The 19,281-nt window shown below is 34.4% G+C and overlaps 1 protein-coding gene across 9 annotated transcripts in view; it reads left to right on the top strand.

Moving 5' to 3' along the window:
- The window catches only part of nemy (no extended memory), a 69,914-nt gene that overhangs the window by 21,144 nt on the left and 29,489 nt on the right, over positions 1–19,281 (top strand). For 2 of the 9 annotated variants that reach the window (XM_036363202.2, XM_036363203.2), the window contains exon 2: positions 4,282–4,470. In XM_036363202.2, the coding sequence (XP_036219095.1) occupies positions 4,346–4,470 (125 nt within the window). In that variant the 5' untranslated portion in view covers positions 4,282–4,345. Of the gene's footprint in view, positions 1–4,281; positions 4,471–9,868; positions 10,029–18,540; positions 18,676–19,281 lie in introns of those variants that run through there. The other 7 variants (XM_036363214.2, XM_036363207.2, XM_036363215.2 and 4 more) reach the window with 7 other exon arrangements.

Here is a 19,281-nt window from a genome sequence, read left to right as displayed (position 1 = left end):
GATCTTTGAATAAGACACAGCTTTTCTCGATTTGTATAACTTTATACGAATTAGTTTTGATGAGATTTAATTTATTGGCAGAAAAACACACAATTAAAGTTCACTAATCGAGTCAAAAGCTTCGTTATATCGAACTTAAAGGTCCAAATTCCGAAGATTGCTTGAAAAGTGGAAAAACGAATGACCCCTTAGGCACAGAAAACAAATTTTCTTAAACTTGTTTTACCTCTTTCAAATGTCTCGCGTAAGTTGCAAAATCCCTTAAGTGATAGACGGCTATAAAGTAGTGTTTTCGGAAGTAAAGCGTCTGTCACTGGCGCTTGCTGTCAGCTGTAATTCCCAACAAACAAACTTAGAATAAATATGGCAAAGGCACAGAAACACTGTCAGCTGCCAATTCTCAGAGATGTGTGCATCGGCACCTACGCCTTTCGGCGGCACGAATGCATAAAAGCATTGCGGAAAATAGAATTTCCAATAGAAATGAATTTTGCAAACAGACATACATACATAGATACATACATACATTCATTCATACTTATGTATATGCATTTCGTGATAGTTTTTCTATGATATGACGTTGCCAGTGCATTGCTCTCGGCATCACATTGTTTTGACAGATGGATGCCGATCATTGACTTTTGCAATGGGTGATGAGTGTAATGTATATACATAGTGAGGTTTTATGAGATATATTTACCTAATATTACCTTTATTGAACTTACCTTTGAGTAATGTATTTTCAAGTAGTAGATATTTTAAATTTTTTTTCGCATAACCGTTCTTGATACAAATATGCTTTAATCAGGAACTATCTCACTTGAAAAATGTTGCAAATCCATCTTCTCCCTGTTGAACTTCTTATGAAAATAATTTATGTGTTTACAAAATTCTTTGTATGCAACCTGTGCTTATTGTCCATAACAATTTTTCTAGCTTTTATTATGACCACATTTCGCATACTCATATTTGTATATCACTAACTTACTCCAGCTGCACGCAGATGGAGCATCAAAGCTACTTCAATAAACATTACATCGCTCATACACATATATACACATGTATCATATGCAACTCCATGGCACACCGATATCTAAGCGAACACGCACATTTTTATTACCTAAATAATTTTGACTCGCACTCACCCTGCAGGAAAAAACTACACAAAGAAGAAAGTAATTGTTCTATATACAACACGGAAATATGTATAGACTTTGAAACCCGAAACCAAAGTTTTAGTTTAAGATTCTTCCAATATTGCTATAAGAAATACTGAGCAACATGTCTCTCTATTTTTCTCCTATCCTTTTTTTTTTTACCTGTCAAATTTGTTCGATTTTTTATGCAGAGGCGAGTTCAGTGATATTTTTAAACAATTGAAGGTAAAAATAAACTAAAATGAAAAGACATTAAATATTATTAATTTATTATATTATTCTGTTTTTATTTCCAAAAAACTCTCCAAAGCAATTAGAGATCAAAAAGTTCCAGTTATGATGATCTACTATTTTTGTTCTCATATTCGTTAGAAGGTATGCTCTAAATTGGATCAAAGTAGAAATAAATTTTATAAGAACCTACTAGTCTACTAAGGAAGCTAGGTATATGAGGAGCCCCGGACAGGAACACGCCGGGGACGTCTTCTGTCGAAAGCTCTCGAGCAGCTCTAATTTCAGGCTACCAGATGACTGTAGCGTTTTAAAGCGAAGCAGATGTAGAGCTCCGTAGTTCGGATTTCTTCAAAAAGTGTGCATTCACTCGGAGTGGCTATACTGGCTTTCAGCTCGCTGACTGTGCGCTCAAAACTAATCGAGGAATACATAACCTCGTTAGCAATAGTATCAAGCTTTTTCCATTTTAGACTTTTATGGGTGTACAGTCATCGGAGTCGCCGGAAACTGCAAAGCCAATGAGTTTGCTAGGGAAGGCATCCTTAACCCATTGCAAGCGAGTCGGTTTTCTGATGTTCTCGGAAAGTGCGGGTCAACAACGAGAACTGAAGAGACAGCGAGATCCTTCTAGTACAGAGTGAACCATAAGAGATCCTCCTAACTACTTCCTCTTAGCAAAGTCAATCTCGCCGCAAATTTAGGGGTACTGTTCAGTAGGCTCACACACAATGAGGGTAGATATTTCGTGGGACGCTCTTTGTCAAAGCTATATGGAGGAAGGCGAGGTGAAGTCATCTTATCACTTTCTCCTCTATTGCCTCAGACTGAGAACTATGTATATCGGTAGTCACACAATCGGCGAACCAAGCGAATTGGCTGGGATTCATATTAACCGTCTTAAGAATTTTTGTGGTGATCCGCTATTAGGAGTTTATGAGTAACATAAAGGACGAACATCTATCTAAGTGAGATCCATCGATTATGTTAAATCCTATGACCTAACCTAACTATGTAAAAATAAAACTTGTTCTTCTAAATCATGTTATGAAGCTGCTTAGCTGTCCATATTGCCCTGTTGTGCTTGTCTTAAATATATGACTATAACTAACTTTCCTAATAATGAAGACCAAGATATAGGGAATCTAACGAGTCCTTAGAATACCCCAACTAAATTTTGGGGAATCAATGATAGTAAGCTCTTCCAGGAACTTTCGGTTAATGATCTTTATCGCTTTCGAATCAATAACCTGGGCAGATTAAATATATTCCATCTATCCGAAATCAGTTCAGTATTAATCGCATTCTAAAACTCTTAGTAAATAGATTTGTTTGCTCGTAGAAGAATCTTCAAGCGAGTACCTTACCCGCCAGATGGTTGAAAATGGAGGTCGCAAGAGTGCCAGACTACAAGCGGCCGTTCTTAAGCCATCATAATGCCATTCTGCCAACCCATCAGTCACATAGTCTTCTGTATCGAATTGTTTATCTATGGGTCTGATTTCATAAATAAGCAATGACCAAATGTGAAAATACTCCAATTCACACTAAGCTAAAGTAAATGCTCTAATTCATAATTTTTTTTCTCAAAAATTCCAACTAAGCTTAAGTCAAGTAAAGATACTTTCACAAATTGTCAAAGAAATGCTAAATATTTAGAAGATATTAGCTGTGACTAAGCTCTTATTTATAATAGATCTGCCAGAAGTTAGTTGAAGCTTTCAAGAAATTCCCCTATAGTTGCCGAGAAATTCTCTAAATTTTCCTACCCACTCTCCGGCCCTCTATGGATTATGTGTCGTTACGAGATTCCGCTATCTTCACTTTTGCACCGTGACACCCTGCTGATTCCACGCACTTTATATTGGCTTTCCAATTTCACACAGGAGAACAACAAAAAATGGGGGAAAAAAATGAAAAGAGGGAAAACTTGCTGTGGTTAAAGCAATAAAATTGCATTCATAAATCGCCCAATCTGTGCAAGTGTGTTTGTTGGTGTTTTTGCCATTGTGTACTTTGGTGCTGAATTTATGGAATAGCGGCGCTTGCAAATACACTTCGTATTACAGTCTACGGTTGCTTCGAGTGCGTAAGAGTACCCTTACTTAGTGTCGTGACCGAACTGAAGTTGCTTGCATTATAATGGAGGCGTCTGGATTCGTAGCTAATCAGTGATGTTGAAGGAGTAGAGTGCATGAGGTTGGTAAGGGGGTGTTGAATGAAATATAGGAGTGATTTTAGATTTCACTCAAACTCGGAAGTATTTGGAAAATATAGTGCTGTATTGTTTAGAAGAGTGCGTGAAAGAAGTAAGTGTTGCCACACTTTCAGTATACTTCAGAAGTATTTAATTTGGTCGGGTCTATAGAAGTTGCTAAAACAAAGTTTGAATGATTAACATAATTTTTTGAAGTGTGTTGAGTGCTGGGCTATTCCCGTCGACCGTGAGACAGAGGTAAAACTGTGCAGTCAAAGATAAAGGTTTGTAATGGACCCCGACATTTGCAGTGTAGGTAAATAGGTCAGGTTATGAACTCACGTCAAGTATAGGGAACCATGGAATTATATAAAAACCCTACATGGCTGCAGTCATGTCCAGAATATCAGGCTATAATGATCGTTAGATATAAAAGGGTACTTCTATATTATATATATCTATCGAAAAAACTATATCCTCAAGATGTGGTAAATTTTTAAGGATTTTACCATTCAAAACACTAATTTAAACCACGTTGTGCTTAATTTGGACCTCGAAAGACAGAATAAAATTAATTCAACGCCTTTAAAATTGATTCCACATCCTCTTAACAGTCAAATTACCCTCCTTCACATTCAGAGTCATTCTTATCCCGCAAAATCAAATAATGAAACATCTTCATTCCTTCTCTTTCAGCAAACGACACTTTTTCACAACTCAACGTAGCATCGCATAAGCCATCAAAATTCCTTGCTGTAGTATGGATACGAATTCTGTTAGTCCATTGCCACCACCAGAAGCACCGCTTGCTATGATGGAGGTCGAAAAATCGCCACCGGGGACACCAACAACAAACGATATGCCACCACCACCGGATGAAGAAAAGTAAGTGGAAATAATCAATTATCTACTTGAAGCTAATAAAATAAGACGCAGACAGTTGTGTGAAAAATAAAAGCACACTAAGCACTAGTAGAGACGAGAAAATTTTGAGTTGAGAAAGGAAGTAAATTCTCCATATATGCACTACCTCCATTAGCAGGGAAAAAAACTTATAAAAATGTGCTTCTGTATATTCGTTTTCTCGGAGGTAATATTTCAGGTATTAAATTTATTTTTGATAAATAAAAATGGAAATTGTATCTTATCAAATAAAAAAGTTTTCCATATAAGGACTTGAGTTTGCTCGATCAGTTTACCTTGTATTAAAAATCGGGAAAATACCTTATCATGAAAAAGTTTTCCACACAAAGACTTGATTTAGATCGGTCAGTTTGTATGGCAGCTATATGTTATAGTTGTTCGATATCGGCGGTTTCGATAAATCAGCAGCTGATCGATACCTCAAAAACTGAGTGAGTAGTTCGCGTATACAGATATGTACAGACATATAGACGGGCAGACAGGCGGACATGGCTACATGGACTTAAGTCGTCACGCTGATCATTTATATTTATATTTTATAGGGTCTCCGACGTTTCCTATTCCTTATCTATCGTTAATTGCTAGATTTTTACTCATAACTGTGTATAATTTAACCAAAGAGAAAACTGTCATGGTCTATTTAAAAATGTAGCCATTAAATGCATTTAACCTAAAAAACTTTTTTTCATATATTTTCCCTTTAAGCACATACCTACAATATATGTAAGGAGGGGTTTACGCTTCCACTTAAATAGCCAGTGTTATATGCATGTATTTATATATATTATATAAATATATTTGTACTTCTGCTCAGCATTCGCCACTGCTTGGACACTTGAAAATTTCACTTAGCAATTCGGTAACCACTCATTTCCTGAGTTAAATTAAGATAGTTCCTGCGCCGTGTGGAATTTCGCACGGCCAATCAAGTGTTATGCCGTCACACCTACATATTTTCGGCACATATACCTACGTATATATTTATGGTTAGCCACTTGCTTTAAGTGTACTCAAATTTAATTAAATACATCTCGTACTCATAGCTGGAGACAATGTGGACTCGTAACGTGTCAGTAGCAGCAACGCGAAATTGTTATTCGTGAGCCAGCGACGATCTGGCAATCAGTGCACATTGCTCATTTATTCGATGACTCGTAGTTACACTAACACATTTAAATAAAAAAATTTCTGTAGAGCAGCTGATTAACTATGCAGATATTTGGTTGATAAACAAAACTGCTCGCTTTCACCGTAGGAATATCAGATAATTTGTTTTAATCTACATAAATAACTGCTGTAATATATTCCACCAACATTTATTTAATCAGCGGCTGTATTCGAGTGCGCTGACTGCGTGACTAACACATGGAAAGTATTGGGTTCAAAAGTAACAAAAAATTGTATCTAAGTGATCGAAATAGTTTTTTTTCTAATAGCGGTCACTCCTAACCGGGAAGTTCCTTAGTGTATCTGCCATTAAGAGGCCACCTAAAAATAGCCCCGCTTTGCATTTATTCGATAATGATAGGGTCAAACCTAATGGAGTTGTATACTTAAATGACTATCAATTATAAAATTATCTCTGATATATTTTATTTATGACTTCACTTTTATTGTGTACCAAGTCATCAAGTTTTACCTTATATCTCCCAGTCAGGCTGCTGTGAATACTTATTGTTTTGTTATTTACATTATTTTTACCGCTTAAACTTAGGTAATCTAAATGGCTAATATAAGAACAAATATTGCCAGATTTAAATTAAATAAGACATCCTTAAAAAATTTACTCAGGGTCGTATTTACCAAAATTTTACATTTCGCCATTTATGTCTTATTTCAACTTCTCTCCCGTCAAAGTTCAAAACAGTGAGACAACATTGTTTCTTAAGAACTTCATTCATCATTTCGGTCTTGGTTACAAAATATTGAAGATATTACTTAAAAAAGAGTTATCGGCTTTTAATCACTTTTTTCTTCACTTATCAGAGAGTGGTAAATATTATCATCGAGAACTTACTAAAAAGAAAATTACGCCTGGAAAGGTTTCCATAACCACGTTGTTTATTTATTTTAGAACAGAATTCAAGGAAACTTTGTGGTAGAGTCCACCTAGTAATGAAGACGTCAAAAAATCTCGTTCAAACCTATTTCATACATTCTCTTTATGGATGCTAACATGCACAAGATTTTCTCAGTTGCTTACAAAACTCAACTTCTGAATAAAATTTTTGTAAATCATTCACCCAAAAATATATCTGGATAATGCAGTAATGTAGTATTTGAAAATTGACTGCGATATCTCTTTTGCACCACTAACTTTTCATTTTCACTCACTCTTAAGACCTTTAGAGACACAATTAATTTAAGCTTCCGCACCTTTATTTATTTATTTTTTTTCGGGATTTTACCATATGATTAAAAATGACCCGGACTGAAAAAATCATAATATTCGTACTTCAATAAACTTTATTATCTCCTTCAAACTATGATCCTGAGCCAATACAAGCAAACGAACGCTTAACCCAATTCGCCATGCACTTCTTAGAAGCCTTTTCAAGCACTGTTTCTTTAACTTCTTCGATCTTAACGTCATTAACGGGGGATGACTCACGATCTTCAGTGAATACTTTTTGGTACTCAGAATTTGTGCTCGTGATAAAGTACTTATAGACTCCCAAAACCTTCTGTAACATTTTCATCGATTCTGTAGTAGTGATTTCATTGGAGACACAAAATTTCAAGCAAACTCGTTCAAATTTTTTCCATGGCAAAATGGCCAGACAAGCATTTCGCGTCGTTAACTTAACAGATGTTTGAAGAACTGTTGATTTACAATTTGCTTTCCGAAATTAGATATTGTTATTTTTATTTTATTGATACCCAGCTATTTTGTCTTTCCCAGATTGAAACGTGGCTCGCTGAAAAAATATTTTACTCAAATGAAGAGTTCAAGGTGGGAACAAACGCCTCTTTGGAAGGCGTCGAAGCATTTTTGAGAGAAATATTATTATTAAATTATAAAAACTTCATATTTTGCTTTGCATTTTCACATTGTTTTAGAGTGTGAACCATAAATACCTAAGTAAACTAAATTTCTTTTCTAATTTTTCACTTAAATCGTATTATTTTCACATGTACATATATATAGTATGTATGTGCCTTACGTTATTTGTACGTGTGTATGCTACATTGTATATGTAAAATGTCCGATACAATGCGTACATTGTTGCCGATGTCAGCGCACATAGTAGAAAATGTTCACAGAAACACCCAGACACCGATACATACTATATATCTTTCGTTCTAAAATAGTAATCGCATAATAGCTACAGCGTTGTGTCACCTACTTTTGCGAACTTCCTTTGACATCCTTTTCCTTGCCAAACGCTGACCAACTGACCGCGCGCAATCAAAAGTTGGTAATTGAGGCTAGAAAAATATATTTCAAGCGTGTGCCTGTGTATGTGTTATCCGAACCTAAACTAAAGACCTCTAAAAAACATTGTAAAAAGTTAATGGCACCGATATTGTGGCTTGACACAAACTAAATATCCGGCGCGTACACACCCAATGCACAATATATTCAACAGTTGATTGCGTGTTAAGCCGACTCTTGTTCTATTGTATAATTCTATGCTATTTAACGGTATTTTTATAACTTTGAAGCGATTTATGCGACGAAAATTGGGTTTATATATTTGGCATGAATTTAAAGAAGACTTAAATATGTACAATGTTGCAGAGATATCAATTTATATGGCAGTTATGTCACGTGTCGTAGCTTAGTAGCAGTGATATGGGGTTTAATTGGACCCCAATATTTGTTTGGGTCTTAATTTTTCTGAAATATTGTTCTCTAGATGGGAATATTGAAGTTGGCGATCGATTTTATCGAAAAAATTCTGATGTTACAAAACTTTTTCCCTAACGGTTGCATATATGTATATGTATATATGTATGTTTCCATATTTCCACACCAGTCTCTACTTAGTGAGGACACAAACCATTTCCAGCTTAAGTTTTCAAACTCTGGGAAAGCTACTGTATGATTAACAATCTGTTAACAACAGTCAAGTGCTTAATGTTATTTAACAGCGATCTTCAGTTGATAACAGATAAATATTGTAAGTATTTAAATTTTTTGTATGAGCTATGTTCGTATGTATTAACTCAGATTCAATCTCTCCGGCTCTCACCAAATGCTCCAATGCAATTTTATCACTTATCTGTGCAACGAATGCTGTACAGCTGACCGGCCAGTAAGTGTCCGTAGTTTGTTGGAGGCTGTTGGAAAAGCATAAAGACGAGCAAAAACAAAAACAAAAAAAAACTGCGAGACAATAAAAAATTTCGTGATTTTGAAATAAAAATAATCTAAATGTGTTAGCACAAAGCTTAATTGAGCAAGAACTTTTTATAAAGTGATTTAAGTAGTGAGATAATATTGGTATACCATATAAGTGCTTATGTATTTGTATAAATGTGAGTAAAATGATTACTCAATAAATTGTAGAAAGCTCAATCAAATGCAGTTTATTTAATTGTAGAAATGAAATAAAAATAATAATGTTCGCATAATACAATAAATTACAAAAACTCAAATAATAATTAATTGGAAAAAATTAAATTAATTTAAATTTAACTAAAAATAAATAAAATATAATAAAATAAATTAAATTAAATTAAATTAGATGAAATTAAACTAAATAAAATAAAATAAATAAAAGTAAAATAAATAAAACAAAATAAGAGAAAATGTACCAAAATAAAATAAAATAAAACAAAGTAAAATACAATAAAATAGAATAAAATATACTCAAATAAAATAAAATAAAGTAAAATTAAATTAAATTAAATTAAATTAAATTAAATTAAATCAAATAAAATAAAATAAAGTAAATTACAATAAAATAAAATAAAATATACTAAAATAAAATAAAATAAAATAAAATAAAATTAAGTAAATAAAATTAAATAAATTTAATTTAATTAAAGTAAAATAAAATGAAATATAATAGAATAAAATAAATTTATATGCAATAAAATAAACTAAATTAAATACAAATAAAATGAAATAAATTTAAATAGAATACAATAGAATAAAATAAATTAAATTAAAGTAAAATAAAATAAATTAAAATAAAATAGATGAAATTTAATTTAATATTTAAAAATGTTGCTATTTATCGAAATATATGTAAATATATATAAAAAATAAAATTGATGGAAGTTCCAAAAAACAATAAGTACAATTATGGAATAATTAATAAAAAGTGATATTAAAATTACAAATATAATTTATTAATAAAAATACCTTTAAAAAGCTATTCCAATGTATAAAATGAACTTTAACTCCTTTAACAAAAAAAATTTATTTATTTCAAAAGTTTAAAATACATTCACAAAAGTTACATACTACTTTGTTGAGTCTCACAGAAGCTAAGAAAACTACACACACACACAAAAAGCAAAATGCTCACAGGCGACTTAAAGAATGTGCAGCGCTGGCGTAAACGAACGTAAGTGTGGTGATAAATAAATAAATAACAAATAGAATATTTTTAATTATGAATCATTAGAGCATCAGCTATAAGTAATACCGCTTAAAGCTACATTCTAGCCGGGTTTCGAACCCATGCAAAGTGTTGTGAGTAGTATTCACCCGTCACCCTCGTAACTCTACTCACCCTTATTCTAGTTAATTCAAATCAATTTTAAACTTATTTACAAAGATATGCTGCATATTACCGTAACTTTATTGCCATCTCTCTGGCACTTTGTGGATTCCATCCCAAAATAATTGCGCCGGCTTGGCGGCCAAAAATGAATCCAGCCAATATCTATCAAAGCCTGTTCTAATGTGAACCATATTCCAGTGAAGGCATTCTGCATCGACTGGAACAAATGATAGTCGGTAGGGGTATGGTCTGAGCTGTTCTAAATAGCTTTTAACCGGTATTACAACATAATGCCGAGCGTTGTCATGCTGGAAAATTATTGTCTTGTGTCCAGCCGCGAATGCCGGACATTTTTCGGCAATCGCTCGCTTTAATTTTATGAGTTGTTGTCTGTAGCGTTCATGAATGGTTTTACCCAGTTTTAGAAGTTCATAAGTCAGAACGCTCTTCTGATCCCACCCAATATAGAGCATTATCTTGACGTCCTGGATATTTCGCCTTACCAATGATTTGACTTGTAATGTTAGGTGAGTTCAACAGAATTTCTGATATTTAAAATTGTCTTTCAAAATCTTTTGGCTTCAATTCATATAGCAACCAATTTCCTTGCTTTTGACTGTTTGAGTCACTCCAAAATATTCTGCGAGCTTTTAACGAGTAACATTACATTTCAATTTTTTATCTTCAAACTTTTTTACCTTTTACGGTATATTAAGTGTGCCGCGAAGTTTGTAATACCCAGAAGGCAATGTCGGAGCATCACAAACTGACTCAATTTAGCCATGCCTGGCTCGTATGCTAGCTAAGAATGGCACCGTTTCCCCAATTTTATCCGGTTAGAAGCGTGTCTGTCTGTGAGCTCAGCAAACGCTGGTCCATAACCAAAACTTGTGCGACTGCGAGATCCTTCTGGGCCAGAGTGAAACGTAGGAGATTCTCTGAGTGATACTGTCCAATAAGTTTACATGCGGTGCGACTAAATATTCTGTCGGACGCTCTTTAACAAAGCTGTATGGAGGAAGCCGAGGTGGAATCATCTTGTCACTTCCTCCTCAATAGACACACTTTTGGTGAACTTATCGAAGTGGCTGGGGTTGATATTAATCGTCTTAATACATTTCTGATAAGCTCAAAACGTTCCGTCTACCTATGAGAATCAGGTGATGCACTCTTAGGAGTTTACAGGTAACACAAAGTACGAATATTATCTGTCCAAGTAAGATCCAACGATTTTGGATCAACCCTACGACCTCACCTAACCTATCGATATATAATTCTAAGGTTAGTTCGCAAATCTAATAAGGACTGAAAAGAAGAAGAAAAGAATTAATCGAAAACGCATAGTGAATAGCTTTGATATTGGTCCATTTTTGATACAAAAATCCTCTGTAACTCTGATTATTAAATTAATAATTATTTAAAGTTAATGTAAATACTGTGAGCTCTCCACATGCAGTTCAATATAGTATAACAAAAACAAATTTTTTATACGTTCTCTGAACTACTATCCCTTTGTATTTTACCACAAATTCATTTATAATACGACCCGCTAATGAGAACAACACAAACACCATACGTATCACTTTCCATTTACCGCCCGTCAATTTATTTACGCCAAAAATTTAATGTCATTTCATTATGCTGTAATTTGCATGCCATGGCGTATGAGTAACATGCCGCGAATTCTTCAACCCAGCAAGTGCTTTCGTATATACATATGTACATATTACCCGCATAATAGACACGCACAAGTACATGCACACACGCACACATGCACACATGCATATAGCTACATGTTGCGGCCACTCACTCACGCATTCATATCCAATTTATTATTTTTAATTAAATCAAATATGTGCGCACGCGTTTGTGTCGCGGTAGGTGCGCGTGAAATTGTCGCTCGTGTTAAGTAATATCACCGACAACAATAGCAACTACAAATATATGCTATTCTACATAAATAAATAAGCTCAATAAGCTGACGGCTAGTTTGTGGAGCGTAAACTTTGTCGGTGCAAAATAATCGTTAAATCGCATAAGACCGCGCCGCCGCCGTCGCGTGTCCACCCACCAGAGCCAGTCGAACTAATTTTAATACACACACCCAATTTAAGTTGCGGCACTGAAATGCTGCGGCAATGAAATGCTAAACTTGGCATGCTTTGCTGGTTATTTTTACTTTTACTAATATCGATTGTTGTTGTTGTTGTAACTTGTTCTAGCTGTTATGTAGTCAACCACTCACTCCTCAGCGCTTGTGCCAAGCAACAGCTCACATTTGTTTTCCTGGCTAGCCTTAATTGTGGCACGCACATATAACGGTAATCAATGCAGTGGCATGGGATTTGGTTGCAGGGCGCTGTGTGGCCACTACCAAGGCGGATTCAACAGTTGTTTGCGCGTTGTGTTGACCAATTTTGTCTGGAGTTTGCTTGAGGTGCTCACTTTTTGTTGTTTGTTGTTGGTTTTGTAGTGATTTCATGATACCTTAATTTTTGTATTTTTGTGTGTTTGATGGCTTTAAGCGCACAGCTGCTCAGTACTTTTTATATAGAATTACGAATGAGCAGGTCAGATGTCACTTGGTCTGCTTGATTTCAATTGTTTACCCAAATCATAAATCTTTTTTGGAGTGTTAATAATACAAAAGCGCTCACCTGGTGGCTATCAATCATAATTGAGTGGATGTAGAACAGAACAGAAATTTTTACCGAAAGGAGTTGTTGCAACTCTCATAGTTTCCAATCGAAAGCACAAAACGTGCGACAGCTGTAATATGCTTTTAAGTATGGTTTACCACGTATTCACTACATTTATTAACATAAATATTGATGTGTAATAATAATTGAAAACTGTTTAAGGAGAATTATTTTTGACAGAAACCACAGGGATCTAAGCCAGAAGTTGTTTGAAACCTGTTCAAACACTATAGTGTTTTTCAAGCAGAAGTTGCCAAAGTAGTTAGTAGTTTGATGTACCTATATATCCAAAGAGCGGCATCTTTCAGAGACGTGAGCATTCACTTCGATAGCAGTGCGGCACTACTAGCTTTGAGCTCGCACACTGTGTGTTCAAAGTTAGTTAAGGAGTGTCTGATCTCACTATCGATAGCATTACGTTACTTTATTATCAGACTCGTCTGGCTGCCTGGTCATGGTGGAATCGCTAGAATTTGCAAAGCTGATGAGTTCAAAAGAGAGTACACCCTTGTCTCGAGGACATTGTATTGAGAGTGTCACTTCGAGATCCGAATCATCACGGTTATATATTCGGCGAACCTGGCGAAATAGCTAAAATTGTTATCGACCGGCTCAACAGATTTGTGGCAAGCTCAAAGTGCTTTGTCGAGAGTATCTTCGATCAATACTTAGGAGTGTTTGGGTACTACCCAACACCGGCCCTCTCACCTGTTCATATGGGTTCCGTTTGTAAATCGACTTTTTTACTTCGAATTGTAAAACAAGTGGTCCTATTTTTGTTTTGCTTTTCTACAACCCGGTATGTATGAAAGCATTTAGATCTCTTCATTCATTCATCTTGTTTTGACATACCTTTTCGTTGTACTGAAAAATATTCTTGCTCATCTCTAAAACCGTAAACAATATCAAAAAAAACTTTTAACCTTTGCTTTATACAAAAGATTAAATTGATATTTCATTAAAGTCGTGTAATCGCTTATTATTCTATTGTACTAGTTTATGCGATTTATACCAGTTATTGTTCAATTCAAAGAGAGTTTGTAAACTCTGTGGGCATAGCCATATTCACTTTACTCTAAACAGCGTATATTACGTTTGCCATGATATCTGTAACACCCAAAAGGAAACGTCGAAAATCCTATAAACAATATACATAATCTGTATATAAATGATCAGCATGACGAGCTGAGTCTGTCTGTATATGGTATACGCGAACTAGTTCCTCAGTTTTTCTGTAATCGATCTGAAATTTCGCTTACGTCCGTTTCTCCTCAAGAAGCTACATACATACAAAATCAAGTTCCTGCATGTAAACTTTTTTATTTGTGCAACATTCTCTTATTAATTTCTTTGAAGACTGAACTTTGGCATAAAATATACTATACTTTAAAAAAATAATATTGGTGTATGCATTAATTCGTGCGGTTTTCTAAGAGAGGACTCTACTAGTATTATTTCGCGTCGTATTCATCTGTGGCTATATTCATTTCAAAGGTACTGCCATTTCGCGTCGTTTTCAGTACAATTTGTACCAGATAAAGTGTTTTTGCGGGGAGTTCTTCTTCATTATTTTAACATGAAGAAAAGTGCTGCCGAAAGCCATCGTATTTTACTGGACGTTTATGGTGACCATGCTTTAGCCGAACGAACGTGCCAAAAGTGGTTTGCACGGTTTAAAAGTGGCAATTTCGACTTAGACGACGGAGAACGACCCGGACAGCCAAACAAACTTCTAGACGAAGAATTGGAGACATTGCTCGACGCAGATGCATGCCAGACGCAAGAAGAACTTGCAAAAGTATTAGGAGTTGATCAAGCAACCGTTTCCAGACGATTAAAATCATTAGGATTCATCCAGAAGCTTGGAAATTGGGTGCCTTATGAATTAAAGCCAAGAGACGTCGAACGTCGATTCTGCATGTGGGAAATGTTGCTTCAACGCCACCAAAAGAAGTCGTTTTTGCATCGGATTGTCACTGGCGATGAAAAATGGATTAATTATGATAACCTAAAGCGGAAGAAATCATATGTGAAGCCCGGCCAACCATCAACATCCACGGCAAAGCCGAATATCCATGCTGCTAAGGTTATGCTTTGTATTTGGTGGGACCACAAGGGTGTGCTCTATTATGAGCTATTGAAATCGGGTCAGACGATCAATGGGGACCTCTACCGAAAACAATTGATTCGTTTTAAAAAGGCCATCGCGGAAAAACGACCAGAATATGCGACCAGACACGAATACATAATTTTTCACCATGACAACGCTCGGCCACATGTTGCAAGGCCAGTTAAAAACTATTTGGAAAACTGTGGGTGGGAAGTTCTACCTCACCCGCCTTATAGCCCAGACATAGCACCTTCCGATTACCACTTGTTCAGATCAATGCAGAATGCCCTCACCGGAGTACGCTTCTCTTCAGAACAGGGTATCAGAAATTGGATTGATTCTTTCTTGACCTCCAAGCCGGAGAAGTTCTTTTGGGATGGGATCCCCAAACTGCCAGAAAGATGGGCAAACATCATAGCTTCCGATGGGCAATACTTTGAACATTAAATGTATAACAATTTTTTCACAATAAAGTCTTAATTTTCGCACGAATTAATGCATACACCAATAATATTTAGATGTTTCTCATTAAATAAGTGCATTAATTGTCATTTATATGCATTTATGTTTTTCTCTTTTCAACTTCGAACATAACCTTACTTCGAAACAATTAATGCGTCTCCTAGACCAAATTTAATAGCGTTATAAAACATGCTTACGCAATAATAATCTTTAATAATTATTTTTAACTTGATCACTTTTACTTTTCTTCATCCAAAGAGCATTACTTTAAGTAAATATTACGTATTTTGTGGTGTTGTTATGTACAGGTTGGTTGAAAAGTTCGTTGGTCTCACCAATAAATAGTACTACAGCTCCATACCATTTGTAAGATAAGACCTGGTTTGCAGCACAAATAAATAATTTTTCATCAAAACAATGCACCTGCTCACAAAGTTGTTTTAACAATGACAAAAGTCAACAAATTTAAGTACTAATTCGACATATTCACCAGATATGGCTCCCAGCGACTACTACATTTTCAGAAACCCGAAACAATTCCTTCGTGGAAAGCGGTTTTCGCAGCAGTAGACGAGCATTTTGCAGAGCGTCATTGACATAAGTGTATTGAAGTTGAAGGCGATTATATTGAATAAAAAAAATATTTCGTACCAAAAACAGTATTTTTTCAATTCGACCGCAGAAACTTTTCAACCTACCTGTATATATATATGTACATATATAGTATCTATAGTAAGTGCATTGTAACTAAAGCTTCAATAATAATTTAATAACGATCGATAATTAATGTGATTATATTTATCAAAGTAGATTGCTGACGAAGAGTTCAACACTCGTATACACCAAGAAAATAATGTGTATGTACAAGTATGTACTTAATTTTAACTTTCGCTCTTAAATAAGGTGTCGCTATGACTAAATGTAACAATAATGCATCGTAAGTGTGATGTATGTACTTAGTTTAGACATTTAATAAAAATAGAAATTAATTTTGGTTTATTCGTTACATGAACTTTATCATAGCGTTCACACGATTTCAGTGGAAAGTTGTGAACTTATGATTTAGACTTCGGTGAGGGTTATACTTGTAAGCTCAATATTAACAGTTGGCGCGAGAATTGATAATTTTTATCATTAGTCCAATTTCGCTAATATTCAATATTGGGAAGTGTGAGGGTACTTAGAAAAAATCAATCTAACTGATGTGCGGTTTTCATTATCGTTTGATATTAACCAACAGAACATTCTCTAAGCCCGAACATTCTCTATTGCAATTGGCGTCTGGTGACTGTGATGCCAATCTAAAGTAAAAATATGCTTTTTTTGTTTCCATTATGTACAGAGTCTGCTCCTATGTTTTGGATCATTTTACAGCATCCAAGGGGTTCAACAATACAAAAGTTGACTCATCTGTACATATTACTTTGCTTCAATCAAGGTTGATGTTTTTCTACGCTCAATGCAACCCTTTTTCAATGTGTGTTTTTGAAAGTAGGAGTTTGATTACAGTACTGCTGCGTTTGTCCCGTTTTGTATTTATATATCTAATGCATTTGTAAACAAAGTGGTTTTAGATTCTCTCAGTGTTTTCTGCTTTCTCACTTTTAGATGTCACGTGATTCCTCCTTAATGATTAGACCACCTCTTCACAAAAGTACAACTCGTTAGAAAGGCTGCCCCAAAACCTTTCTTATACAGTGATCGCAATTGAACATGTATTAATTTGCAAAATAATAAAAACACGCAATTGAAAAACGTTATTTTTGAAAGCACTGTAGTTGTTATAAGAAATGCACCTGAAAAAGATATTTTAGTTTCAATGCAGCTGAAGTTAACGTTTTTTTTAATTATATGAAAGACTGCTCAAGTGTATATAAATATACACATGTTATACAATGGTATATCGCTGTAAATCGGAATTATATATATTGATAAAAATCTCAAAGTAGTGATTTAAGGGGACTTTATTTTATCAACGCATAAAATTCAAAAGTAAAGTAAAAAAGTAAAGTTTTACTAAGTTAGTAAGAACAAAATTGAATAAAATTTATTAAAGCTTGATGCAGACGAAATACGAGGTTTGTTAAAAAAATAAATAAAACTAAAATTTCGCGGGTTTCTAGAGTCCAATTTTTTAAAAATTTGTTTGAACAAATGGATCAAAGAATTTGTCTGCGATATCTTGGGCAAAAGTAATACTGTAACGATACCCCAGACTCTATATTCGCCAGACATGGCTCCGTGTAACTTTTTCCCATTTCCAAAAATAAAGAAAACCTTCGTTGTTTTACAAGTAAACACTGAGAGAGCTAAAGGCTATCCCAAATATCGAGTTTGAAAAGTGTTTCGACGATTAAAAGAAGCGCTGGCATAAGTGTATAGTATCGAATGGGGACTATTTTGAAGACGACATCATTACTGTAGACATATAAAAAACTATTTTTTCAAATAATTAAATTTTCTGATATTTTTTAAACACACCTTGTATATGAAATGAAGGAAAGAAAAATTAAAAAATATTGAATATATATTGAATCAAATTTTAACTATATATATTTAAAACATTTTAATTTTTTCTTAAAAAAATATTTTTTTTTTTATAAAATTAAAGTATTAATTTATATTAATAATATTTTCACGTTTACAAAAAAAGGGAAATTTTTTAAAACACTCTCATTTGACACCCATTATCGCAGCGCAAAATGTTCAAACAATAATTCACACTACTTTCAAGATACTTCAAAATACAATTAGCATAATATAAAAATATAAATATGCTAACAGCGCTGCAAATTAACAGACACGCTTAACAGCAAGAGAGCGTAAATTGTTGCAAGCAAGTGAATACTGATAAAAAGGCGCTGTTATTACGCTCACAACGTGCCTAAAACCCAGTCCGTACAACTGATAAGTAGCTGAGTAAAATTCACAACAACAACAGCAGCAACAATTATTAACAGATTGATCTTGCACATCCGCACAACCCAAATGTAGCCGGCATCAGCGCCAAAACCGTAAAATGAAAACAAAAGCCGACGAAGGAATATCATCAAGACTCATTGAATTGATCACACGACGAGCCACGACTTTAGTCGACGTTTGTTATTGGCGCTGATCGGTTGGTATTGAGTGAGTTCAGTGATCGAGGAGCAAAAGTGCGGTTTTATTGCGATTAGAAGTGGATCATAAGGGGAAACAGTTGTTGGTGGTTAGCTGAGTGCGAATTTTTTTTTCTCAAAAATATTTAATTTTTCACTTTTTTAACAAACAAAAATAAATAAAATCAAAGCAAAGTGTGGAAATTAGCGTAAACAGAATAAGCAAAACATAAAGGATGAGAAATCATTTATTTAGAGTGGTGCTGTGAAGCGATGTGAATATATGTCTATATATACACATACATACATATATACACCAGTATATATTATAATTGATCGCGTATATTCAGCATATCAGGACTTAGTGTTTACTTCTAAGAAAAAAAGAGAATTGTGTTGTTTAAATTTAAAGAAAAGCAACAACAATAGAAACAACCTGCGGATTAGCAAAATTTGTCGAAAAGCAACGCAAGTGAGCGTAAATTAGGTCGTTGATGCTATTTATTTCGGTGAGGCTAAACGCATGCTATCGGTCGACACTTAAAAAATAAAGAGAAAAAAAAAACATAAATAAAAACCAAAGCAAACAATCAAACGGAAATAACCACTTATAAATAAGAAATTGTTTCAATAAGATTTGTTTTGTGTGCAAAATTCTGCTTTCAATATTCAGTTTCATCGAGGATGTATTTAATAAATACATACATACCTACTAAAACTACACT

The sequence above is a fragment of the Bactrocera oleae genome, chromosome 4, assembly GCF_042242935.1.
Source record: "Bactrocera oleae isolate idBacOlea1 chromosome 4, idBacOlea1, whole genome shotgun sequence".
NCBI classification, from domain to species: domain Eukaryota; kingdom Metazoa; phylum Arthropoda; class Insecta; order Diptera; family Tephritidae; genus Bactrocera; species Bactrocera oleae.
This window is presented reverse-complemented; position numbering and strand designations above follow the sequence as displayed.